Source organism: Oculina patagonica, chromosome 9 (genome assembly GCF_052425735.1).
Source record: "Oculina patagonica isolate OP01 chromosome 9, crgOcupat, whole genome shotgun sequence".
In the NCBI taxonomy this organism is placed as follows: domain Eukaryota; kingdom Metazoa; phylum Cnidaria; class Anthozoa; order Scleractinia; family Oculinidae; genus Oculina; species Oculina patagonica.
Window position 1 is genome coordinate 23660052 of NC_135766.1, and position 25846 is coordinate 23685897.

Below are 25846 nucleotides of genomic sequence, written 5' to 3' on the forward strand. Positions count from 1 at the left end.
GTCAGAGAGTAAAAATTTTTGAAAACAAATTGTCTCTGGAAAACACCATTCAGTTAAAAAGAAAAAAATATTTTAGCAAAATACTAAAACATAATAAAAGTTTTTAACCTGGAATTCAAATACAAACTTGGTTATTTTAGTTCAAAGACATTAATGAATTTTACCAAATGGTTACACGGAAGTACAACCAAAAAGTTTCAGACAGAAAAGGCAATCTTTGAGGGTAGGTTACTTTTTCAATGGGCCCTTTGCAGCTGAATGAATGAATGAATCACTTTATTTAAACATGATAAATTAATCAGCAGAGCTGGTGGGGTCGTGTACTAACTTAGATTAGTTAATTACAGAATAAAATTTATATACATCCTTAAAATATCTAAACTATAAACTTCGTTTATCTATGTATATATTTACATTATATGCATGCTTCATTGAATTTCAGAGTTTAACTTATTAATAGTATTCGTAACTGTTAACTTTATGTTTTATGAGGGCTGCGGTGGAATCGAAATTCATTTTAGTAAAGTCAAATTTGGTTAATAATTGCTTGAAATCGTTTAAATGATCGGTCGATTTCTTGCTGGGTAGACTGTTCCACGCTATTGCTCCTCGGTACTTTATGGAGTTCCTAGTCATGTTTGTTTCTGGTCTTGGGAGAATGATGTCTCCATTTCTTCTGCTTTCGCGGCTCGAGTTCTTCTGTACAAACAGATCCGTGAATTCTGTGGCGGTGGTCACATTGTACAAAACCCGCCATAGAAGGGAGGGCAAGCTCCGCTCTGGGACATTCAAAACAAAGGATTAGCATGACTGATTAAAGTCAACTTTACAAGTTTTTCCCATTGCTTGCCCTCCAGCAAGGTGCTACATTGAAGCATGTGATCGTTATAGCTGCAAAGGACCAGCCCATTTGCACAGTCAAACTGGTTTGTCCAAAATTTACCCTTGCTGTTTGAAAAACCAGTTTATGGCCCCCTTTTTGCTCCAGTAGATTTTCACAGATGCAGTGAAACGATGTATAGTAAGGACCTCAAAATAGCAAGTACAGTGCCATTTCACTTATATTTAGTTTGTCCAGTTTGATTAAAAACATTGAATTCTACTTTAAAACAGTTGGTCCAGCTGATCATAATTTTTATGGAAAGTACCCTTAATTATTCTTGCCATGTTTCGGAAAGATTTCCGCACAGCCCCCTACATTAATTATGTATGCAACTATTTCATACTATCACTATACATAAACAGCAATCATGAAAAGAACGAATCAGTCAGAATATTGTATGCATAAGTTAATGTAAGGGGCTGTGCGGAAATCTTGCCAGAATAGATTGCACTAAAAAATATATATAAATAACTATTCAAAGTGGCTACGAGCCACTAAACTCGGAAAATTTATTATGAAACAAGAATCGAAAACAACAAACTGACAAATAGAGATTTGCTAAAACAAATGATGTTTAACTTTCCACAATTCAGTTCACTTCACTTAGTTTCATTGTCATCTAGCTGCTCATCGAGAGCAGGCCGAAAGGGCAAGTGATAGAGTTCCCATCGGTTGCAAATTGTTTTCTTTCTTTTTATTTTTCCTTTTTGTTTTTGAAGATTAGGCAAAATAATAATATCATTAGAAAAAAATAAGTTTTGGTCTATTTCAAGAAAACTGACATTAATACAATATTTCGGCTGGTAGTTAAGCATGCATGTACTGTATTTATTCGGCTATTAGCCGAAACCCTAGACTTTTAGTTTTTGGAACCAGTTAAACTGACAAAAAATAAACCCAAATCACTCAGCTATAAGCTAGACCCAATTTTTGCTTCAAGCTATAAAACAGTCCACATGCAGCGAATCAACATATCGTTAAATTACAACTATGTAATTGAAAAACAACAAATCACTGACAAAGAATGAATTTACTGAATAGAACCGTACACAAGCGTGACAAAACATTCACCTGAGTTCAGAATCCCATCTCAAACAATCACGCATTCTTCAGAAGAATTAAGCAGTTATCGATCATCATGTCAAAAGCTACTGGTTTTATAACAACGAAACGTTCAAGTTGAAAGTTGTTGCCGAGGTAGAAACAGTTCAGAACAACTGCAAAATTGCCAGAGAATACGGGATGATTCCTGATGATTCAGTGAATCTTCAGTTCGTCGCAATTCGCCAGCGAAAAGATCAAGCAGGTCAAGCGGGTGAACTTTAAATGTCACCAAAACGAAACATGTGCTGTTACCAGTATTTGTCGAGTATCCTCAATTCAATGAAACTCTTCTGAAGTGGTTTCTTTTAGCAGAGAAGTCGTGGTATTTTTAAGTTTTCGCTTTTGAACAAAAATATTACATGCAGCCGATTTCTGTCAGATCGTGTTACAATGTTTACCAAGCGTGTGAGAACGACCGCTTCTGATTGGCCAGTTTCTGGTGTCGCGACAACTAGTCAAATAGATCGATTCCTTCTTGACCCTCCTTCTCTTGAAAAGTCACGTTAGCAGTGACTCTGCAAATTAACTAAACTTAAAGAAAGGAACAGAAGGAAAGGAACAGAAACAGTCTCAGGCAGAAATAATTATTGTAGAAGAGATTGCGAGGACATTGTTTACGACATGCGGGATTTCGAATTCCCTCGTCAGTTCAAAAGACGATCTCATACGCAAACAAAACAAATAATATTCCAGTGCGAGCTGATGGAGGACGAGTTCCAGCCTAAATAGCGAAGAAAAGACGAATAAAAACTTCATTCCTAACGTTGCTTCCTCATTAAACCAAATGGCTTTTAAGGAGCCGCCACTAAAATAAAAGGTAATGACCAAGAATAAATACAAACGCTTGTTAATTTTCGTTTGTTGATGACCGCTCGGCTTATAGATGAATATTTCATTCAAATTAAACTCTTTTCTAGTACCATCTAATTTTTTTCGGAAATACTCGGCGATAAATCGAACCCCAAATTTTGTTGAATTTTAACCAGTTCTCAGTAAAATTTGGTGAAAATATATCGTCTTTGTGTACTTCATATATGCGCATGCGTTCAGCACAAAATTCCGTGTGCTTGGGTCTACGCCTGGAAGAATGCATACCACAAGGAGAACATTTGGTTTTCAGAAACAAATATATAGCCTTTGTGTACTTCATATAAAGTAACACGGATAAAGTTCGCATTTTAGCCAACCCCCTACCCGCTTCACAAGATTAATTGATTAATTCAATTTGATATTAATTAATTAATTCAATTAAAATGTTTACAGGAATCGAGTGAAGGAGGGAAGGAGTGAAGGAGGGAAGGAGTGAAATCGGCCCACTCACCAAAACTCGGAATTTTCCGAGTTAAAAATAAAGAATAAAAACTAAATAATCATGATAATGCAAATTTTTTCAATCCTTGGCCAACTGTCATTCAGTATGTACTTTGCGTGTATGGGATGGTCGCCGGAGAAAAAAATGTCCCCAGTAGGAGGGGGAAGGGGGAAGGGGTGTTTGTTCAACTGGGTCAACTGATCGATGACCAATACAACTATGACACAAGCAATAAATCATCAAAACGCATAAGAAAGGCAACTTCAGCATAAAATATAAGGGCGTCCACATAAGCTAACTTAAAAAAACTTGGGCAATATCGTTAACTGCTTACCTTTAGACCCGTAAATGGTTGAGTACTCCCAGGGTCCTTTAGAACTTCCTTGTCAAAAAAATTGAACCTCCGCCACTAGAAGAGAAAAGAAAACCTTTATGACGCAGTTCGTGACCTGCTAAAATAATCATTTGCTGAACAAACCTGCAATAGCGCCATAGCGCTTCAGATTTGCTACTAGATTTTCTCAATTCCTTGCTTCCAGTGTTTCGTTATCCGCCATTTTGTTTTGTTTCTTCCCCGAAAGGAGCAATGGGTAATGCCATATTTGGAACATTTGATTGACAAGTTGCGTAATTTCGGTGAAGTCACGCAAAGCACGCGCAGACGAACCACAGAAGGAGCGGCCATTTTCTTTTGTTCTCTATCCCTTCATAATCTAAACGACGTGGAACGAAGGAACCGTCATTTGTGGAGTTTTTAGTATCGTGGACTATCATATTCCTGTGGGGCATGTCAGCGACTATCGAGCAGGTAAGTTTTTTGTTTATCTTCGTTCCTATTCCGCCGATTAAACGCCGGCGAAAGCAACAACGACTAATTTCATTCTAATTTCCTCTGCATTCCTTACTTCGTGTTCCTCGTGTGTGCACAGCGACCCAAGGATCACAGTGGAAAAGGTACGTTATTGGCTTTATAGGACGTCCTTTTAGTGGGAAAACATCCGATTTATCAAATAATCATCCTTTTAATGCCTTTTTTTTGATGTATTACAGGGTATGTGAATAAAAATGGTGAATTACAAAATGTGGCGGGTGAAGACATCGATCGATACCTCCATCCGGGAACGAAGCAGGTGAGCTTGGTCGAATATTTGCTTTCTAAATTCGTTTCTGTTCGATCCCTTGCGTTTTTTCTGTCACAATTTTCCATCTGACGTTTATACTAACTGTTGCCATGTTCTCTTTTCCCATTGCAACAACATCATGGCCTCTCATGGCGGATCGATCGCTTTACGACGATTATCATAAATTCGCGTTCAGGGCAACGACAAGCAGTTGAACTCTCAACAAGTTAACACGAGCTTGCCGAACCAATTAACGGACACATATCTACCGCCTTTTTATCCGAGTACAAGCACGGGATCAAACACAGGACTGCCTCCTATGCCATTCCCGTATCTCAATGCGGCTGGAATTAGCGATGGCACTTGGTCGACCGGAGTGCCTTCGCTCAATCCAAACACGCTATTTCCGTCTACGGGTTTCAGTGCAGTTGGAAACGGTGAACAGCTTTTGCCGGATCAGATGTTTAATCACAGTGCAGGAGTCGCGGTCTCCACAAACGCTTATCTAAGCAGTTTGAGTCACAATTCCCAGGGACCCCCAGCGTTGTATTTTCCTGGAACTTCAACCGATATTTCGTGGGGTGAGCAAACCCAGGGCCCACCAATGTTGCCTAATTTTTACCAACCACCACCACCTCCGACTTCGGAACACGGGGCTTTAAATCCAATTGGAGTCGACATTGACTCTTTGAAAGGAAAAGAATTTGGATCTGCGGGAAATGTGGAAAACGCTCTTTCTAGTTTGGCCCTTGGAGTGGATGACAAAGGAAGCGAAGGATTGAATGATCAAAGCAAGTTATCATCTCAGGTGACTAGTGCGTCGACTGTCACTGCTACTGAGACTAAACCAAAGTCTTGGGCTGCGATTGCCAGTCAACCAGCTAAACCCAAGCCAAAACTGCCTCCGCCAAAACCGAAACTGCCCCCTGCTCCTACAGCACAACCAGCTGTTATGTCTTCTAAAGTTGAATCTGGAGCATGGGGGAACGCTGTGAAATCAGGAGCCAACAAGCCTGCTATTGGTCGCGGCACAAGGCCACGACCAAATCCTGCAGGGGGTATGTCTGGAAATCCAGGACCTTCAAATGCGCCAGTTACTCCGTCTGAGTCAGTTCCAATTCTTGATAAATTGAAGGCCAAGAACTGTTACAATCCAAAGGAATTCAGTCTTAATCAGAAAAATGCCCGCTTTTTCATTATCAAAAGCTACAGTGAGGACGATATTCATCGTTCAATCAAATACAGCGTGTGGACAAGCACGGAGCACGGCAACAGGCGTTTGAATGAGGCTTTTAAAGAGCAACAGAGCAAAGCTCCCATTTATCTGCTTTTCAGCGTGAACGGAAGCGGTCATTTCTGTGGCATTGCAATGATGATGTCTGAAGTCAATTTGGAGATTGAGACTGGAATTTGGTCTCAAGATAAGTGGAAAGGCAAGTTCGAAGTCAAATGGTTCTATGTGAAGGACGTGCCAAATAATGCGTTGCGTCACATTCGCTTGGAGAACAATGACAACAAACCAGTCACCAATTCCCGCGACACTCAGGAAGTGCCTCCCGAAAAAGGGAAACAGGTACTGAAGATCATTCATTCTTACAAGCACCAGACCTCGATCTTTGATGACTTTGGCCATTACGAGAAACGCCAGGATGAGGAATTCAAAAAGGTAAGATTTATTAGATTTTCAATGAGTTATAGTACGCCAGATGAACAAATAGTAAAACACCACAGATGGAATAGCAACGTGGAGGCATCTATGATTATTATCTTCTTATCAGAAATAGCAGCATGTACTTAGGAACATTAAGACCATCAAAATAAATCACAAAGTAATGTCTTCCACGAGCAGCCCTTTCTCAGTCTTTTTCCTGCAACTTGAACTGGAAAACTGCTTGTTCCTTTGCCTTTGTTAGCAACAAAGCAGGCATTGTATATGTATAAATCTGTAATTGCCAACGAGACAGGCGAGTGAAAATGCGAGCCTGTCTTGGCGGCAGGATATAGAGCCGTGCGTAGTTCGAGGGCTATGCAGAAAAAATCTCAGATCTTTCAGCTCGATTTTCGCGTAATCCGGTTCCGTCAGTGATATTTTTTTACCATTTTAGGATGTAGGCGGAAGTTGTCGAACACAATTTCTGATGTTTTTAGCCAATCCATTCAGCGGAAACTGTTCAGTACGTGCACACTTTGTTGTAGTTTGGCCAATCAGCGCGCTACTAATTTGTTTAGCACGTGCATGATGCATTGGCAACTAAAATTCCCAGACAAGATGCGTCTCCGATAACAAAGAGGTTTCAGATCTGTTCGCTTCAATAAGCCAAAATTCCCGAACTAGAGATTGAAACTTGAATTAAACTTTGTTTAGAATTTAATTTCATTTAAGATGAAGGCAAGAAATGCATTACAAAGTTTCAAAATTTCGAAGTCATACAAATTGGCATGCGTAATTAAGTTAGTTCTGGCTACGAAAACAACACGGAAACGGATTTGGTGTCGTGGATTTTATCGATCAGAAGAGAGCTATTTAGAATTTTTTTTCGTTTCTCAAATTTATAAAATAAATGCCCTATACTTCATTTTTTTTTACTGGATTGTCTAGCTTTTTTTTGTCGGACAACCGGGCCTTGAATTTTCCTAAAAGCTGTCTCAACAACAACAGTTTAACGTGACATTTGAGACGTCACGCATTGCGCGTGATGAATTATTCTCGGAACGGTGGTAGTAAAATAAAATAAACTTGTTCCATCTTTGGCCACAAAGTTTGAAAGTTTGAAATGATTTGTTTTGGCAAATCTTTGTAAAAGTTTGCGTTTTGTTTCGTAATTTATTTTCCAAGCTCAGTGGGTCATAACAACTTTGATTAAGACCTTTAGGACTTTAAAACAGCTAAAACAGCAGAAACCTTTCCAAAATAGCGGCATCGAACAACAAGGCTTGAAACTCTAAAAAAGCATGGAGTTTACAAGATTTCTCACTAAATCTTCACTACTTTGGTTTTATTTTAGAACTTTTTCTTCATTTAACCTTCGCAAAATCGCATTTTATTCCAGAAACATTCAAGATTTTCAAAGAAAACGCACAATGTTTATTGATCGGACCAAAATCATAAAGCGTACTTTCAGCCAAACATTTACAATTATCCTCCCTTCTCTCCCGTTGTACTCGTTGGCATTTCTACCTCTTACACGATTTGTTGCTAAGAAACATAAAAAATAACAGATACAACAACCTGTTTATTAAAATGAATTTCAAGTCAAAATAATTTCAAATTACATGTACATTGTTGGATTTGTATTTTTCTTGTTGCAAATTTTTACCATTATCCTTAATTAAACAAAGAAAACTACAAATCAAACAAGTTTTAAATCATTTTGACCTGAAATTCGTTTTAAACTACAGCATAGTATGTACAAGTGGGAGGCGCGTCGGCCTAATGGTTAGCGTGCCGGACTCCGGAGCGAGTGTTCCGGGTTCGAGCCCTGGCCGGGGTCACTGTGTTGTGTTCTTGGGCAAGACACTTTACTCTCATAGTGCCTCTCTCCACCAAGGTGTATAAATGGGTACCGGCAAAATAATGCTGGGGGGTTCCCTGCGATGGACTAGCATCCCATCCAGGGGGGAGTAGAAATACTCCTAGCTGCTTAATGCTAAGGAAACCGGGATAAGCTCTGGCAGTATGCGCCACTTTGGCTCGAAGCTGACCTATAGTATGTACAAAACTGATTCGGTTTGATGTTATTAGTGAAGATTGACTCGCATACATGTATGATACTTTTGTCTCTGACACTCTGAGAGTAGCATTACTGCCGGAAGTTATTGTAATTCCACCGACGCACACTAGGATTTCAAAACCCTGATTAATGCCTTAAGGTGTGACATTGTTTGCAGTCTATAGAGTGCTTTGGTCTGGACTAAATTTAAAACCTTTGAAAAGAACTAATATGTGGTTCAAATAGAATATTATACAGTAGAATCCAAATTAGAAGCCAAGCCTTAAAAGGGAAACAAATGTCATTTTGAGAAAACTGAAATTTGAAAGATGGAAAGGTAAAATTGTATTTTGTGACTGAGGGAAAGGACTCTACAGAAAGGGACTTTTGGTTAAAGTTTTCGGAAAATAGAGGTTTTGATAAATTGGGATCCTACTGTAGGTGTGTTGCATGCCTTAGGTTATTATTGTTCTGAAATCAAATTATTTTAAGTGGTCATTAAGGATTGATGTTTATTGTTACTTATAGTTACCTTATTATAGGAATATAACGAGGCATTTTAACAACGCGAACAAAATTGACGCGTTATAAAATTAACGCGAATTTAAGAAAAGTTCTGGTTAAATGCTTATAGTAAACGTGTTTAGATTAATTAACATCAATAAAATTAACGCGAATTTTTGAAATTCGCGTTAATAACATGTATCGTTAATTTCCTATAATAAGGTATATACACCTGATTGAAAAAACTTTTATCTGTGAAAAGCATAAACCATGAACAACGCAGCACGTGTTAACTTGGAAGTCAGAAAAAAATAATCCCCATCTGTGACAGAATAAACATTATGTTATGACAGGTTGCATAAATCATGCTCGTAAGGCCCCAAAAGAACAAAATATCTTGATTATCAATTAAAGAAATATTACTAGGCTTACCAACGATGTCTACCCAAAATGACATTTAGTCTTATTGTTCATGGTTTATGCTTTTCACATTGTCATATCTGTTCTTGAATTAGGTGTATACATGTGCAGTGTAGCCAAAGCAAACATCATTAAAATAAATTTAAAATTTGGATTTTTTACAGGGAGGCAAGAAAGTGGTTGGCGTCAAGGCACCATGAGTGACAGCTGCGAGCTACAGCGTCGTCCAGTGAAAAACGATTGAACTTTGACTTTATATTACTCATAAGTTGGGTGAAGGAACCTACAATGAATCGCTGTTTAAAGGATTTTGGTCATTCAAACAGGGGTTTAGTTTTGTATAATCTTGCCATGGGAATTAAAGATCACTCAGTATAAACTAGTAATGAACACCAGTAAACAACAGCTTTCTTTTGGTACATGATGGCTCAGCAGCAATGCTTAGAATTGATCAGTAGAGTTTTATTCTTTGAGTAGATTGGAGTCTGGTTGGTGTAGAGTGCTGACCAGTGACTCATATGCATAGCTGCCATATCGTGTTAATTTTAGGAGGGGTTCCATTCACAATAAACAACTTCAGTATGAAATTGCCTTGGTTGTGTTGACTTTTGGCTCTGTCTTTTATCCTACTTCTGTATGTTTCTTCTGAATCTCCTAGCCCTAGTTGTTCAGAAGTGACCACTTTCTGAACAACTAGGGCTAGGAGATTCAGAAGAAACATCAACTACTGAACCTTAATATAGCATGCAAACTCTGTTCAATCGACAGCTGTGTTTTTCGCTACTGTCAATTGTCTTAGTGGAGCTCTCAGGAAACGGAAGTTCATTTCAACTGGTTCAAAAGGTCACATCTGTGGGTTGTGATTGATAGATTTGAATAATTTTATTTGTTTCTGTATTTCAAGGTTTGTTGATTGTTAAAGGGAGCTTCTGTTACCTGAGAGGTCCGCTAATTATGGTTGATTTTTTACCTATCTTGATAAGTAAAACAATTATGGTAAAACACAGGTTTATTGTCTACACAAATACCACAATATTTCGTTCCTACGTTGCGTGCTAAATTTAATAGTTGCTAAATCTTGCTTGGCAAAAGTCGCTAAACTTAATAGCCAATAACAAAGTAACCTTAAGGTACTTGCCAGCTTCCAGTATCAGTAGACTGTCCACAGCCTCTCGATTTTTCAACGCAAAAAAGCAAACGAAGCGAGGAAGCGCGAGCGCGCAGGGGGAGGGGGGGCGGGAAGCGAGCGAAAGAACACGAAAAAATAGAGGGCTGTGGACAGTCTAAGTATCAGTGCTGCATAATATTTGCAGTTGTACCCTGAATCGTCACCATTTACCTCCTTTAATAGACCATTTCTGCGTTGCTTTTTGCCTCAGTTTCAAGACGAGTCGGTGCAAAACCATTCAAATGAAGATGACTTTGATTTGCATGAAAATGGATGTGCATGTGAAACTCGACATACATGTAAGATAGGTACAAAAATACAAATATTTTGTAAACAATATCACATGTTATGGCTCATTTATGAATGATTTCGCAAGGAAACTCGTTTTGACACGGAGGCAAAAGGTCAGTTAGGGACGGACCATTATTAGGGAAAAAAATTGTTTGCAGGGCCTGGAAAGACAAAATAAATTGTTTGCAAAAACGATATGTATAACAAAAAATAGTAAGAATTTCGAAAAAAATTGTTTGCAGAGGTGCGTAAACTAAAAAAAAAGGTTTGCAAAGGAAAATTTTTCATCCCCCCCCCCCCTCCAAGAAAATAATGGTCCGTCCCTTAAACGGTTCCGAAATGCCCTATTTCGGAGTTGCGCAGGGAACTGGGGCGAGTTTTAAATTTTAACCAAGAAGCAATTCTGTGATCATGTGCCTATATGTTGGTCAGGACACATTGATTGAATTGAGACCAAAAAAAAAGGTGGACAGTAACTCGCGGGGGACTATCTCTGTATGAGTAGCAAAAAAACAACCACTTCGTTTTGTTTTCTTAATAGGCAACTAGCTTCCGTTTAAACAAACGGGGAATTCTGTATGCGGCGTTATTGTAAATGAGAATCGCCATCTATTTTCTTGTATCAATTTCTTCGATCGTTGAACGGGGGAAAGAATCGCAAGAGAACTGGACGCCAGCGCAAAACGGGTGGCGCGAGGGGGGCGGTGCGGGGAGCGAGAAAGCATTTTTCTTTCACTCGAGCCCCGCCCTCGTCTCTTCCGCAGCCGTTGTTTGGGCTCGTCGCGCAAAACGGCTGCGAAGGAGACTACCCCGAAGGAGGCTACAATGCGGAGTTGCGAAGACTTCTACTTTAAACTCAGGGTCGTAGGAGGAATTTCACGGTTTTTTTTTGTTTTTTTTTTTACAAAATGTATCACCGGCGCCAGGGGGGGGGGAGGGGGTGGGTTTGCACTCTGCCTTCAACCCATACATTTCTTTGTGAGAAAAAAAAAGAATGGAAGAGAATAATCGCATCGAAGTCGACAAAGTGGACCTGCAACATGCATGGCGGACTGTGATCGCACACAAATTGTAGCAGGGTCAGGATGAACATTTTTTGAACCTCTCCTCCGCAGAGGCCTATTTTTTTTTTGGGGGGGGGGGGTACGGGCTCTCCCCTCCACTGAAGGAGCTCCTACAGAGGAAAGAGTTATGAACCTAGCACCAACTTCGGCAAACTTGCTCAAAGCGCATTAATTGGCTCTGGTTATTTGTGCGGCCAAGACATGTATACATGATCAAGCGTTTGCATGAGGATAAATGTTTGCGTGGTGTGACGCGCGCGCGTGATCAGAATTCATAGTCCAAGTCAGTCCTATCGACAAAGTTTTCCTAAACTAAAGGCCAAAACAAACAAGAGAAAGTTCAGCTCTGTCAATAACAAATCTTGACTCAGAAACACTATCCAAAGCTGTATAAAGTGTTTGCCCAGTAGTTTTACGACAACAAGGAAAAATCCAGGAATGGCTGTTGAACGCTAAGCTTACAGTCCGGTCTGCTCACAGAGTTGAACAACTTCCCAAGGGGGGAGGGGGAGGGGGTTAGACAGGACGGGTCTGTACTCAGTCCCGCGTCCAGTACCTTTACTTCCGGTTCCCACCCCTTCCTCGGTGGTTCCCGCATCTTTCTGCTATTTCTATTGCAAAATATTACGAAAGGTTACGAATTTCTTCTCAGTTTCTCCTGGTTCCCGCCACCTTGGGAATACCGCTTCCCGCCTCCCGCACCCTCCTACCCTCTATTCTTCCGGGATCCCGCCCCCTGACCCCTCCACTTTCCAAATGAAATAAAGGTTTCATTTTCGTTGACGTTTTCATTTTTCATCGTTCTATTTATTAATCGGTTTAACTGTCTTCGTGATTACGGAACACTTTATCGTGAAATGAATCAACTTAAGCTTACCGGTCGAGCATCTTGCTTTATATCTGAAGTCTTCTGTTTTCCATTTTGCCGTGGGTCTGTCCAGTTATCCAGTTATAGATCACAGATGACGTCAAAACGTTGTAAAAACATCAGTGACCCACTCGCCTAGTGGCTCGTGGGCCACGTTTTTTGTTCTTACCACATTTTGACGTCATCTGTATTTTTAACGCACGGCAAAATGGAATCTATTTGATAAAATGAATCCCGAAAATAAATCTTGGTCTTAGTAAGTCCAATATTTATTTTCGGGATTCATTTTATCAAATAGATTCCATTTTGCCGTGCGTCAAAAATACAGATGACGTCAAAATGTGATAAGAAGATTTGCTTAGCGTCCCTTTCAGCTCTTTTATTATTTTATTTTGAGAAACAGTAAAAACGAGTTAATAAACACGAAACCTTTTATACCCCTTGCCCGCTTACTAACGAATGTAATATACAATGTGCATTACCAAGGCTGAGCCCAGTTTGCTGGGAAGACTGAACTAAACGGACACAATTATTTGCCATAATTTGGCCACTCAGTTAATTAAGTGGCCGTTTATTGATAATCTCATATCAAATTACAATTGATCTGGAAATGAAAACCTTTTCCCAGAAAGATGAGGGCAAACATGCCTTACCTGACCTAATTCTGTTTAAAGTACCAACGCGAATGACCGAAAATGGGAGGGGTAATTGGGTGGGAAAACGCTGGCCCCGCACCGAAGCTGTAATCAAAGAGGCCTGCAACCACATGCAATCTCACCCTTTTGTTTTAGACTATGGATTTCATGAACTTAAAAAAAATATTGATTTCTTTCTCCATAAATCTGCACCAGTTTCCCAGTGTTAAATAGAGAATTCTCATTTCACGGAAAATTTCCAGCAAAGACTTCATCCGACATGTTTTGCAAGCTTTTCGTGCGAAGAGGGCAATACACCACTTTCATAATGGCGGCCAATTTATTTATTCTTTTATATGTATGTTAATTAGCCCTACTGGCCTCGTCAGCATGTGAAAAATTCAAAAGAATTTTTACTCTAAAACGAGGCCAGTAGGGCTAATTAACACACATATAAAAGAATAAATAAATTGGCCGCCATTATGAAAGTGGTGTATAAAATACAATGCGTTCGGAAACAGTGCTGAATATGGCAATTACCAATCCATTGTAACCATTGTAGCCATTGTAACCAAAAGCTAGTGGTCGATCCGGCCGGGATCCGGCACGACATCATATTTTTGTCTTCTTATAGCATGCTGAGAAAATAGTTTCTACCTGGAATAACAAACAACCCGGCGAAAACTGTTTTTGTTTTTCTATGTTTTTCTTTTTATGCATGACTGCCCGGAAAAGGTTGGCGCGATTTGAAAATGGATAACTTAAATATAAATAAACATAGTTTATCCCTGCTTGACGCAAATTTATGGAAGAATTAAAACTATTTTTATCGGCATACAGTAGTTTTTACGATATTTTTAGGCGTTAACGTTGGATCTGATAAATTTAGCGCAAATTTTGTGAAAAATTACAACTACTATTATTTACGTACAATAATTTTCACGGTGTTTTAAATGCGTTGGATCTGATAAATAAAGTGCTTTTAAACAACAAACACCTTAGTTCCGTTACTGCTAAGCCATGAGTTATTCTGTATGCAAAGAATAGTAAAAGCTTCTTCGATTCCTTTACCATGATGATAAAAGCGTTTAAGTTCCGTATATGAATACATTCGCCAACGCCCAAAGCGATCCGCAGCGATAATAGGTGGATCCACGCTATAATGGTTCACAGAATAATTTTATTCAAGACAAATTTGGCGAAGGGCACGTATTTTCAGATCCGATTCGCGAAACTACTAGATTTTATTGTAAAGGGATTTTCAATTGACTGATTCAATTTCCTGAATTGAACGCCGGCTGCACAGATAAAACAAACAGCACTGACATAGAGTGTCAGTTTTTTTGAACAGCGCCCAAGCACCACAAGATTCTGAAGCCAGAAACGTAAGTTAAATTTCTGTTAAATTCATTTATTTCGAGAGGTGAAAAAGGATATTTTCCGATGATGTTCCGGGAACAGTGACGTATCAATTTGGTGTTAAAGGTTAAATAACAGTTTTCTTCTCATTAAACGTGTTATTTTCTCATCGAACTATGATTCGTCACTAAAATTTGCCCCGTGAAACGAGAATAGAATGTTATGTTTGCAGTTACTTTTGTTTTGTTTTTTTTTTTGTTTGCGGAAAGATCGATCGTGAACTGGAAAACCGCAAATCGATCTTTTTAGTTTGTGCAACGTGATGTGTGCGCATTCCGCTCTTTTACTATCGTTTTCGGTATTTTGCGGGATATTCGCGCGCGTTACGAAGCTTTTCCACTTTTCTCTTTCCGCTAGGTGTGGGAAGAATGCTCGGCAAATTTCGAGCAGAAATTGCTGTTTACGACGTGACAGCGATGAATAAGGAGATTTCTTATCAATGAAAATTCGTGCAGATTGTTTTCTTTCATCTCGGTCCAAGGTACCGATATTGGGCTGCTAACTTTTTTTTTCTAAAGCCGAGAGTTCAAACAGGCCTATGCCCAAGACTATGGATTTCATGAACTTAAAAAAAATATTGATTTCTTTCTCCATAAATCTGCACCAGTTTCCCAGTGTTAAATAGAGAATTCTCATTTCACGGAAAATTTCCAGCAAAGACTTCATCCGACATGTTTTGCAAGCTTTTCGTGCGAAGAGGGCAATACACCACTTTCATAATGGCGGCCAATTTATTTATTCTTTTATATGTATGTTAATTAGCCCTACTGGCCTCGTCAGCATGTGAAAAATTCAAAAGAATTTTTACTCTAAAACGAGGCCAGTAGGGCTAATTAACACACATATAAAAGAATAAATAAATTGGCCGCCATTATGAAAGTGGTGTATAAAATACAATGCGTTCGGAAACAGTGCTGAATATGGAAATTACCAATCCATTGTAACCATTGTAGCCATTGTAACCAAAAGCTAGTGGTCGATCCGGCCGGGATCCGGCACGACATCATATTTTTGTCTTCTTATAGCATGCTGAGAAAATAGTTTCTACCTGGAATAACAAACAACCCGGCGAAAACTGTTTTTGTTTTTCTATGTTTTTCTTTTTATGCATGACTGCCCGGAAAAGGTTGGCGCGATTTGAAAATGGATAACTTAAATATAAATAAACATAGTTTATCCATGCTTGACGCAAATTTATGGAAGAATTAAAACTATTTTTATCGGCATACAGTAGTTTTTACGATATTTTTAGGCGTTAACGTTGGATCTGATAAATTTAGCGCAAATTTTGTGAAAAATTACAACTACTATTATTTACGTACAATAATTTTCACGGTGTTTTAAATGCGTTGGATCTGATAAATAAAGTGCTTTTAAACAACAAACACCTTAGTTCCGTTACTGCTAAGCCATGAGTTATTCTGTATGCAAAGAATAGTAAAAGCTTCTTCGATTCCTTTACCATGATGATAAAAGCGTTTAAGTTCCGTATATGAATACATTCGCCAACGCCCAAAGCGATCCGCAGCGATAATAGGTGGATCCACGCTATAATGGTTCACAGAATAATTTTATTCAAGACAAATTTGGCGAAGGGCACGTATTTTCAGATCCGATTCGCGAAACTACTAGATTTTATTGTAAAGGGATTTTCAATTGACTGATTCAATTTCCTGAATTGAACGCCGGCTGCACAGATAAAACAAACAGCACTGACATAGAGTGTCAGTTTTTTTGAACAGCGCCCAAGCACCACAAGATTCTGAAGCCAGAAACGTAAGTTAAATTTCTGTTAAATTCATTTATTTCGAGAGGTGAAAAAGGATATTTTCCGATGATGTTCCGGGAACAGTGACGTATCAATTTGGTGTTAAAGGTTAAATAACAGTTTTCTTCTCATTAAACGTGTTATTTTCTCATCGAACTATGATTCGTCACTAAAATTTGCCCCGTGAAACGAGAATAGAATGTTATGTTTGCAGTTACTTTTGTTTTGTTTTTTTTTTGTTTGCGGAAAGATCGATCGTGAACTGGAAAACCGCAAATCGATCTTTTTAGTTTGTGCAACGTGATGTGTGCGCATTCCGCTCTTTTACTATCGTTTTCGGTATTTTGCGGGATATTCGCGCGCGTTACGAAGCTTTTCCACTTTTTTCTTTCCGCTAGGTGTGGGAAGAATGCTCGGCAAATTTCGAGCAGAAATTGCTGTTTACGACGTGACAGCGATGAATAAGGAGATTTCTTATCAATGAAAATTCGTGCAGATTGTTTTCTTTCATCTCGGTCCAAGGTACCGATATTGGGCTGCTAACTTTTTTTTTCTAAAGCCGAGAGTTCAAACAGGCCTATGCCCAAGACTATGGATTTCATGAACTTAAAAAAAAATATTGATTTCTTTCTCCATAAATCTGCACCAGTTTCCCAGTGTTAAATAGAGAATTCTCATTTCACGGAAAATTTCCAGCAAAGACTTCATCCGACATGTTTTGCAAGCTTTTCGTGCGAAGAGGGCAATACACCACTTTCATAATGGCGGCCAATTTATTTATTCTTTTATATGTATGTTAATTAGCCCTACTGGCCTCGTCAGCATGTGAAAAATTCAAAAGAATTTTTACTCTAAAACGAGGCCAGTAGGGCTAATTAACACACATATAAAAGAATAAATAAATTGGCCGCCATTATGAAAGTGGTGTATAAAATACAATGCGTTCGGAAACAGTGCTGAATATGGAAATTACCAATCCATTGTAACCATTGTAGCCATTGTAACCAAAAGCTAGTGGTCGATCCGGCCGGGATCCGGCACGACATCATATTTTTGTCTTCTTATAGCATGCTGAGAAAATAGTTTCTACCTGGAATAACAAACAACCCGGCGAAAACTGTTTTTGTTTTTCTATGTTTTTCTTTTTATGCATGACTGCCCGGAAAAGGTTGGCGCGATTTGAAAATGGATAACTTAAATATAAATAAACATAGTTTATCCATGCTTGACGCAAATTTATGGAAGAATTAAAACTATTTTTATCGGCATACAGTAGTTTTTACGATATTTTTAGGCGTTAACGTTGGATCTGATAAATTTAGCGCAAATTTTGTGAAAAATTACAACTACTATTATTTACGTACAATAATTTTCACGGTGTTTTAAATGCGTTGGATCTGATAAATAAAGTGCTTTTAAACAACAAACACCTTAGTTCCGTTACTGCTAAGCCATGAGTTATTCTGTATGCAAAGAATAGTAAAAGCTTCTTCGATTCCTTTACCATGATGATAAAAGCGTTTAAGTTCCGTATATGAATACATTCGCCAACGCCCAAAGCGATCCGCAGCGATAATAGGTGGATCCACGCTATAATGGTTCACAGAATAATTTTATTCAAGACAAATTTGGCGAAGGGCACGTATTTTCAGATCCGATTCGCGAAACTACTAGATTTTATTGTAAAGGGATTTTCAATTGACTGATTCAATTTCCTGAATTGAACGCCGGCTGCACAGATAAAACAAACAGCACTGACATAGAGTGTCAGTTTTTTTGAACAGCGCCCAAGCACCACAAGATTCTGAAGCCAGAAACGTAAGTTAAATTTCTGTTAAATTCATTTATTTCGAGAGGTGAAAAAGGATATTTTCCGATGATGTTCCGGGAACAGTGACGTATCAATTTGGTGTTAAAGGTTAAATAACAGTTTTCTTCTCATTAAACGTGTTATTTTCTCATCGAACTATGATTCGTCACTAAAATTTGCCCCGTGAAACGAGAATAGAATGTTATGTTTGCAGTTACTTTTGTTTTGTTTTTTTTTTGTTTGCGGAAAGATCGATCGTGAACTGGAAAACCGCAAATCGATCTTTTTAGTTTGTGCAACGTGATGTGTGCGCATTCCGCTCTTTTACTATCGTTTTCGGTATTTTGCGGGATATTCGCGCGCGTTACGAAGCTTTTCCACTTTTTTCTTTCCGCTAGGTGTGGGAAGAATGCTCGGCAAATTTCGAGCAGAAATTGCTGTTTACGACGTGACAGCGATGAATAAGGAGATTTCTTATCAATGAAAATTCGTGCAGATTGTTTTCTTTCATCTCGGTCCAAGGTACCGATATTGGGCTGCTAACTTTTTTTTTCTAAAGCCGAGAGTTCAAACAGGCCTATGCCCAAGACTATGGATTTCATGAACTTAAAAAAAAATATTGATTTCTTTCTCCATAAATCTGCACCAGTTTCCCAGTGTTAAATAGAGAATTCTCATTTCACGGAAAATTTCCAGCAAAGACTTCATCCGACATGTTTTGCAAGCTTTTCGTGCGAAGAGGGCAATACACCACTTTCATAATGGCGGCCAATTTATTTATTCTTTTATATGTATGTTAATTAGCCCTACTGGCCTCGTCAGCATGTGAAAAATTCAAAAGAATTTTTACTCTAAAACGAGGCCAGTAGGGCTAATTAACACACATATAAAAGAATAAATAAATTGGCCGCCATTATGAAAGTGGTGTATAAAATACAATGCGTTCGGAAACAGTGCTGAATATGGAAATTACCAATCCATTGTAACCATTGTAGCCATTGTAACCAAAAGCTAGTGGTCGATCCGGCCGGGATCCGGCACGACATCATATTTTTGTCTTCTTATAGCATGCTGAGAAAATAGTTTCTACCTGGAATAACAAACAACCCGGCGAAAACTGTTTTTGTTTTTCTATGTTTTTCTTTTTATGCATGACTGCCCGGAAAAGGTTGGCGCGATTTGAAAATGGATAACTTAAATATAAATAAACATAGTTTATCCATGCTTGACGCAAATTTATGGAAGAATTAAAACTATTTTTATCGGCATACAGTAGTTTTTACGATATTTTTAGGCGTTAAAGTGCCTATGAAGTAAAAATTAATTAATGCTCATTTGAAAGACTTTTACAACTAAAGAAGAATGGCGTTTACCGTTTTGAAATATCTTCTTTCGTTTAGGAGATATTCACGTTTTTGTGTTATGCAAATGAGGAAAATGATGACGTCATAAATTGTTCCACCAAAAGATAGATCACAAAATCAAGGATATCTATAAAAATATAAAGGTGATATTTCTGAAACTTGGCATCAGTAGTGACCTTCCTTAAAGGTGCAAGATGGCTCATACTATGACGTTACCATGGCAACACTCTTGGTTCCAGGCTCTTTCTGACATAAACCAAATATCTCAATTTGCAACTCTTTAAAGTGGGACAGAGGGTCCAGCTTGGAACACACATAATGCCCTATTACCGTAACTCTCCTCATTAGCTTGTTGGGTGTGGATCATCTTTGATTAAGCAAAAACTGGGGATATCAGTATTAATTAAAATAGGTATTTACAGCAAAACTGTTACCATGGCAACGGCACGACAGGTGTCATTTTGTGTCTTTTGTGGTGTACATTAATCGTGCCAAGTTTGAAGAACTCAGCTCAAATATTTCAAGAGATATTCTTGATTCAATGCTTCATCTTTTTGTGGAAGTATTAATGACGTCATCACTTCGCTTATTTGCATAATATAAAAACGTAAATATCTCTAAAACGAAAAAAGATATTGCAAAAAGGAAAACGCCATTCTTCTTTACTTTGAAAAGCCTTTAAAATAAACAGCAATTATTTTTTACTTCATAGGCACTTTAACGTTGGATCTGATAAATTTAGCGCAAATTTTGTGAAAAATTACAACTACTATTATTTACGTACAATAATTTTCACGGTGTTTTAAATGCGTTGGATCTGATAAATAAAGTGCTTTTAAACAACAAACACCTTAGTTCCGTTACTGCTAAGCCATGAGTTATTCTGTATGCAAAGAATAGTAAAAGCTTCTTCGATTCCTTTACCATGATGATAAAAGCGTTTAAGTTCCGTATATGAATACATTCGCCAACGCCCAAAGCGATCCGCAGCGATAATAGGTGGATCCACGCTATAATGGTTCACAGAATAATTTTATTCAAGACAAATTTGGCGAAGGGCACGTATTTTCAGATCCGATTCGCGAAACTACTAGATTTTATTGTAAAGGGATTTTCAATTGACTGATTCAATTTCCTGAATTGAACGCCGGCTGCACAGATAAAACAAACAGCACTGACATAGAGTGTCAGTTTTTTTGAACAGCGCCCAAGCACCACAAGATTCTGAAGCCAGAAACGTAAGTTAAATTTCTGTTAAATTCATTTATTTCGAGAGGTGAAAAAGGATATTTTCCGATGATGTTCCGGGAACAGTGACGTATCAATTTGGTGTTAAAGGTTAAATAACAGTTTTCTTCTCATTAAACGTGTTATTTTCTCATCGAACTATGATTCGTCACTAAAATTTGCCCCGTGAAACGAGAATAGAATGTTATGTTTGCAGTTACTTTTTTTTTTTTTTTTTGTTTTTTTGTTTGCGGAAAGATCGATCGTGAACTGGAAAACCGCAAATCGATCTTTTTAGTTTGTGCAACGTGATGTGTGCCGCTCTTTTACTATCGTTTTCGGTATTTTGCGGGATATTTGCGCGCGTTACGAAGCTTTTCCACTTTTTTCTTTCCGCTAGGTGTGCGAAGAATGCTCGGCAAATTTCGAGCAGAAATTGCTGTTTACGACAGCGATGAATAAGGAGATTTCTTATCAATGAAATTCGTGCAGATTGTTTTCTTTCATCTCGGTCCAAGGTACCGATATTGGGTTACTGACTTTTTTTTCTAAAGCCGAGAGTTCAAACAGGCCTATGCCCAAGAAAGAAAATGGTGGATTAAATTTACAGACCAAGAGAAAAGATTTTCTTGATTTATCGTAACTTGATGATGTTTCCAAATTTCAGATGCGCTATGTTCCAGGACTACTCGTGGTAATTCTCCTATGCTCCATGATCAAGGGACCTGGGGCAGAACCTGGGGCCCATTCTGCAATGTGCGCTTATCACTGCCACAGCCAGTACACCGCGTGTAATAGCGCCTGCGAGGACTGGGACGAGTGCACCGGATGCACCTTATGCAATGAGGAATGCATCGCAAGCTGCAATAAGAAGACAGGTTTTGATGAATGCCCGAAATTTCGGCAAGACAAAAAGCGACTGTTGAGTAAAGCGCTGCAGGGTGAGCAACGAAAGCGAAGAAGAAGCTGAAAGCCGCCATTTAGGGAAGCAAAACAGAAAGCACAAATAAAAATAATAAAAGTAAATTCACTGTTAGGTATAAAATCAGATTCGCATTAAACTCACTTGACTTTGATCAGAAAATGTAACTGAACGAAACTGATAATGTATTTACTTTACTTTGTGTGACCCATTGCATTCAGATGTGCTTAGTTTAGTTCTATGCTTACTTGGTTTAGTACCATAAAGGGCCGGGAGTAGGCAAATGTGGCCTGGGTTTGACTCGGCCTCACTTTTGGGTTGAGTTCAGTGTTGTTCTGGTTGTTGCATTGGTTCTCGTCCTTGCTCCGAGGGTATTTTCTCCGCGTTTTCCGGTTTTCCTCCCTCCACAAAAACCAACACTTCTCAATTCCCACTGGATCTGTATACGGTGATCAAACGACACACTGCAAATTCTCATTCGATTCCTTCGCTTTCGTTCTTTCGTTCGTTCTTACGTTCGTTCGTTCGTCCGTTCGTTCGTTCGTTCGTTCGTTCGTTCGTTCGTTCGTTCATGAATTCTTCTTTCTTTTTTTTTAAGATAAGATAAGAACTTTATTTAACGTGGCACTCCACTTAGCTAAAAGCTACTTTACAGGAAGCCCACAAATACGAAACAAATGAACAATAAAGCAAAAGGAAAGATAAAAATTAAGCTAATTATAACAACCTAGAAAGTTAAAAATCTAAAAAAATCTAAGAATCTGATTATCTATATATTAGTGCATGTATAATTACATTTTCTTTATTTATCTATTTATTTATTTATTTATTGATCGCTTGCTTGCTTTCTTGCTTTCTTTCTTTCTTTCTTTCTTTCTTTCTTTCTTTCTTTCTTTCGTTCTTCGTTCTTTCGTTCGTTCATCGGCCATCCAGATGAACGAACAGTTTCCTCGCTTTGGATTCGCAAATTCAGTTAGAAAAAAATTGAACAAGAACGCACGATTTATTTCGTTAACGTCCCTTGATTTCCGAGCTTAGTTTCCCTGTAAATGCTAGCCAGGCTCACGTTTGGAAAATTCGAGCGGCAAAGCCGCGACACCTTATTGACGCTTCTCCACCAGTCTCCTCCCCGTCGTATGGCTTCGCTTGACGAATCGCTCTTCGCCACTCGCGCGTGTGACCCAAGGTGAGCCTGCTTGCAGGCTGTGTAAATGTTGAAAAAAGTGTTTTACATATCCTATTGTCAATGGTTAAAGTTTGAGTTTTTGCGCGGTGAATATATTTTTTGTTACTTTCGTACCCAATTTGGTGATTATGTAAACATTTGATCGACTGTTTAAACATTCTCGAGCTAAGGGACGGACTATTATTTTTTTGTAGGGGGGTGTGGCCAATTTTTCTGGGCAAGATATTTTTTTTTACCTTTAGGTTGTGCAAGAATATTTTTTTCAGATTTTTCTTATCTTTTTCCTAATGGCTCCACTTGGACGATTTTTTTCAGCCGTTTTTTCTGTGTAGGTAATTTTTATTGATAATTGCCCAAGCCGTCCCCTCCCCCCACCTAAAAAATAATGGCCCGTCCCTAACTGATGCCCAGTCCACTGATAGACAAAAGTGGCTTTTACTTCTCAGCACTGTGCATTCTCTGAGAATTAAAGAAGAACAGTTGTTTACCGATAAACAGCAGCCAAAAAAAATAAAAGCTGTCGAGTCAAGTGCTCTGACGTTCGAATAGGCGATAAGAAAGTTTGAGCACGATTACAATTACTACAAGTAAAATAAATTATCTCAGTGACTGATATTAGTGGGAACTGTTTCTCGCTGTTTTCAGTCAGGGGAACAAGTGCTTGTTGATGGCGACATCACTTCTCCAAGATGTTACCGAGCCCGTGGTTTTTGTCCCAGAAGTTGCTAAGCAACATGACTTATTTATACGCCCAACGACTTTTGGAGTACTCGCGAGCGCTAGTTTTTAAATTTGATTGGATGAAATAATTAGGAAATTCTTCGAGTGCTTTAACGAAGATTTGCCAAAACTGGTACTTATTCCCCCGACTGGTTTTTATAGGCAGCGTGAGAATGTTTCGGAGTAAATTCTCAGTGTTTTGATATTAGTTACTCGGCAATCTCTGGAATCGGAGAGAGGCAAGGTCTTTGTAGTGTAACTCCAAACCTGTTTGGATAAAATCTTTCACTCTCACGTCCTCTTCTGGGGAGTGATTCCGTTGTTATTATCAAGAAAAAAGCCTCCTACCCTGTGTCAATGTTATCACTGAGGTCGTATGAACTTCCATAAGTTCCAATCCGCCTCAACACATTCTTAACACCGGTTCGGAATTCTCTTTTACGGATGGAATAGATGATCGGGTTACACAACGAACTGACAAAGAAGATGTAAGTTGTAGATAGAATCACTTCTGCTGGAACTTTCGTGCTCTTGACGAACTAACGGCAAAGACCAGTAATCCAGCCGGGAAGATAGCACACCAAAAACGCTGCAATGATAATGCTGACATCGACAGCTGCCTTCCGCTCTCTCATTCTCCTAGACATCTCTTGCAACTGGCTTTCAGATTCACTAGAGTTTTCCACTTGGACCGTCGTTACTGCGTTTCTCTGAAGGATTTTCGCTGTCTTGAAGACCCTCTAATTTAGAAACGCGATAACCAGAAAGGGCACAGCAAAGGAAATGAGTGCGAGGAATATTATGTTTCCAGCGATGGAACCGCTCTGTACCGACCATCCTTGCTCACAGAAGAATACTTCTGAGAAGAAGAATACCGACCGATGAATGGACCGATGGAAAATGGAATCGGGACTATCCAGACGAGAGCAATACATACCACTCTGGACTTGGTAATCGTACTTTCGTACATTCATCGCTCATAAGACACGGCTATCAGATCAAGAACTGTGTTAAAGTAGAAGTACCTGACGAAAAATGGATTGAGATAACCTGACATTGTTTGGCCGTATAACCATTTTTCTTGTGCAATGCTGGCGATGCGGAATGAGTTTGTGAGGATCAAACAGAGAACGTCTGACACTGCGAGGCTAGCGAGTAGAATATACCGCATCACATGAAATTTCTATCCAAGACGATCGTCACTATTACCAGTAAATTTCCAGGAAGACCGACCACGTTAAAAATTGCATGACACATTGCAATGACTTGAGGGAAAACATATTTCGATTTGAAAATGCTGCAACGTATTTCTTGATAGATTTGCTGTTCTTAATCAACCTTCTGTTATAATTATGTAGTTATGCATATTAATTTGGAGATTTTGATATTTCCTGATTTCAGTTCGTCAATGCTCTTTCCTTTTCACAGCACAATGCCTGGAAGTTGGACATCCTTTAATTCAAACTCTTTTGCTTATTCGTGATAAATCATAACGAATATTTTGAAGCAATTGTAATCAAACTGTTTCGAATTTCTTGAGATCGGGGGCTGTATATCTAGAGTGTTAATAATTTTCAAAAAAAGAAGCTTTTCAGTGGGTCGATTTCCTGGCCTGCATTAATAATAACAACAGTAAAAATATTTTAATTCTTTTTATATTTTAATAGAGGGTCCATTCTTACCAGAAAGTGGTTTTCAGGGAGGTCCTAAACAACCAAAACACGGATGTTTCACATATAAAACCGAAGACCTAAAAATTAATGACTGAACTCTCTTTGGGTAAAGTATCAGAAGATTTGAAGCACTACCGTTGTTTGTTTTTGCCTTGCTAGTTAAATGAGAAAGTGTGTCTATTTAATGAAAGCTTATTTCGCTCAAAAATAACCAGAGCGTATTCACTAAGAAAGAATCCATATATGCGAAAAAATTGAGAAAGATTCTGTGTAGCATGAAACCTCCTTTGATGAAACTAAAAAGTGTAAAATTTCGGATTCTCCCGAAGTGTAATCTGATCTTTCGGCAGGATGACCTTTTTTTGTGAATTTTTTTTGCCGTTGTATTGAATATTTCAAAAAACTAACTTTATATCCTTCAGCTACATACCAAGGTCTTCAAACTAAAAATGACTGACTTACTGACTTATTCCTTTAGGCTCTTGGTGGAGCAAAGGGCGTCAACAATGCTTCGCCACCGAACTCTATTTGCTGCCGCCTTCTCTGCTGCGTTCCAGCTGATGTTAACTTTCTTTAACTCCTCCTCAGTTGATAAAAAAAAAATAAAAATAGTATGAGCAAAATAGATTTTTTTGACCGTGGCCACATTTTTAGAATTTCTTCGATTTTACTGACAT

The 25846-nt window shown here is 38.6% G+C and overlaps 3 protein-coding genes and 1 pseudogene across 4 annotated transcripts in view; 2 read left to right on the forward strand and 2 right to left on the reverse strand.

The window, feature by feature from the left end:
- Positions 1–3894, reverse strand: part of LOC144666879 (vacuolar protein sorting-associated protein 11 homolog) — a 53719-nt gene extending 49825 nt beyond the window's left edge. For both annotated transcript variants that reach the window (XM_078528302.1, XM_078528301.1), the window contains exons 1-2: positions 3778–3894; positions 3634–3708 (exon numbers count right to left, since the gene is read on the reverse strand). In XM_078528302.1, coding sequence (XP_078384428.1) covers positions 3634–3708; positions 3778–3792 — 90 coding nt within the window. In that variant the 5' untranslated portion in view covers positions 3793–3894. The remainder of the gene's footprint in view (positions 1–3633; positions 3709–3777) is intronic.
- Positions 3895–3966: 72 nt separating this feature from the next.
- LOC144666886 (YTH domain-containing family protein 3-like) lies at positions 3967–9641 on the forward strand. Its single transcript, XM_078528314.1, has 5 exons — positions 3967–4107; positions 4229–4253; positions 4350–4429; positions 4617–6086; positions 9219–9641. The coding sequence occupies exons 1-5, from the start codon at positions 4087–4089 to the stop codon at positions 9252–9254; spliced, it is 1632 nt and encodes a 543-aa protein (XP_078384440.1). The 5' UTR covers positions 3967–4086; the 3' UTR covers positions 9255–9641.
- A 10996-nt stretch (positions 9642–20637) lies between these two features.
- Positions 20638–21674, forward strand: LOC144666183 (uncharacterized). Its single transcript, XM_078527545.1, has 2 exons — positions 20638–20679; positions 21336–21674. The coding sequence occupies exon 2, from the start codon at positions 21336–21338 to the stop codon at positions 21636–21638; it is 303 nt and encodes a 100-aa protein (XP_078383671.1). The 5' UTR covers positions 20638–20679; the 3' UTR covers positions 21639–21674.
- Positions 21675–23840: 2166 nt separating this feature from the next.
- On the reverse strand, positions 23841–25410 carry LOC144666649 (octopamine receptor beta-1R-like; annotated as a pseudogene).
- Between the last annotated feature and the right edge of the window lie 436 nt (positions 25411–25846).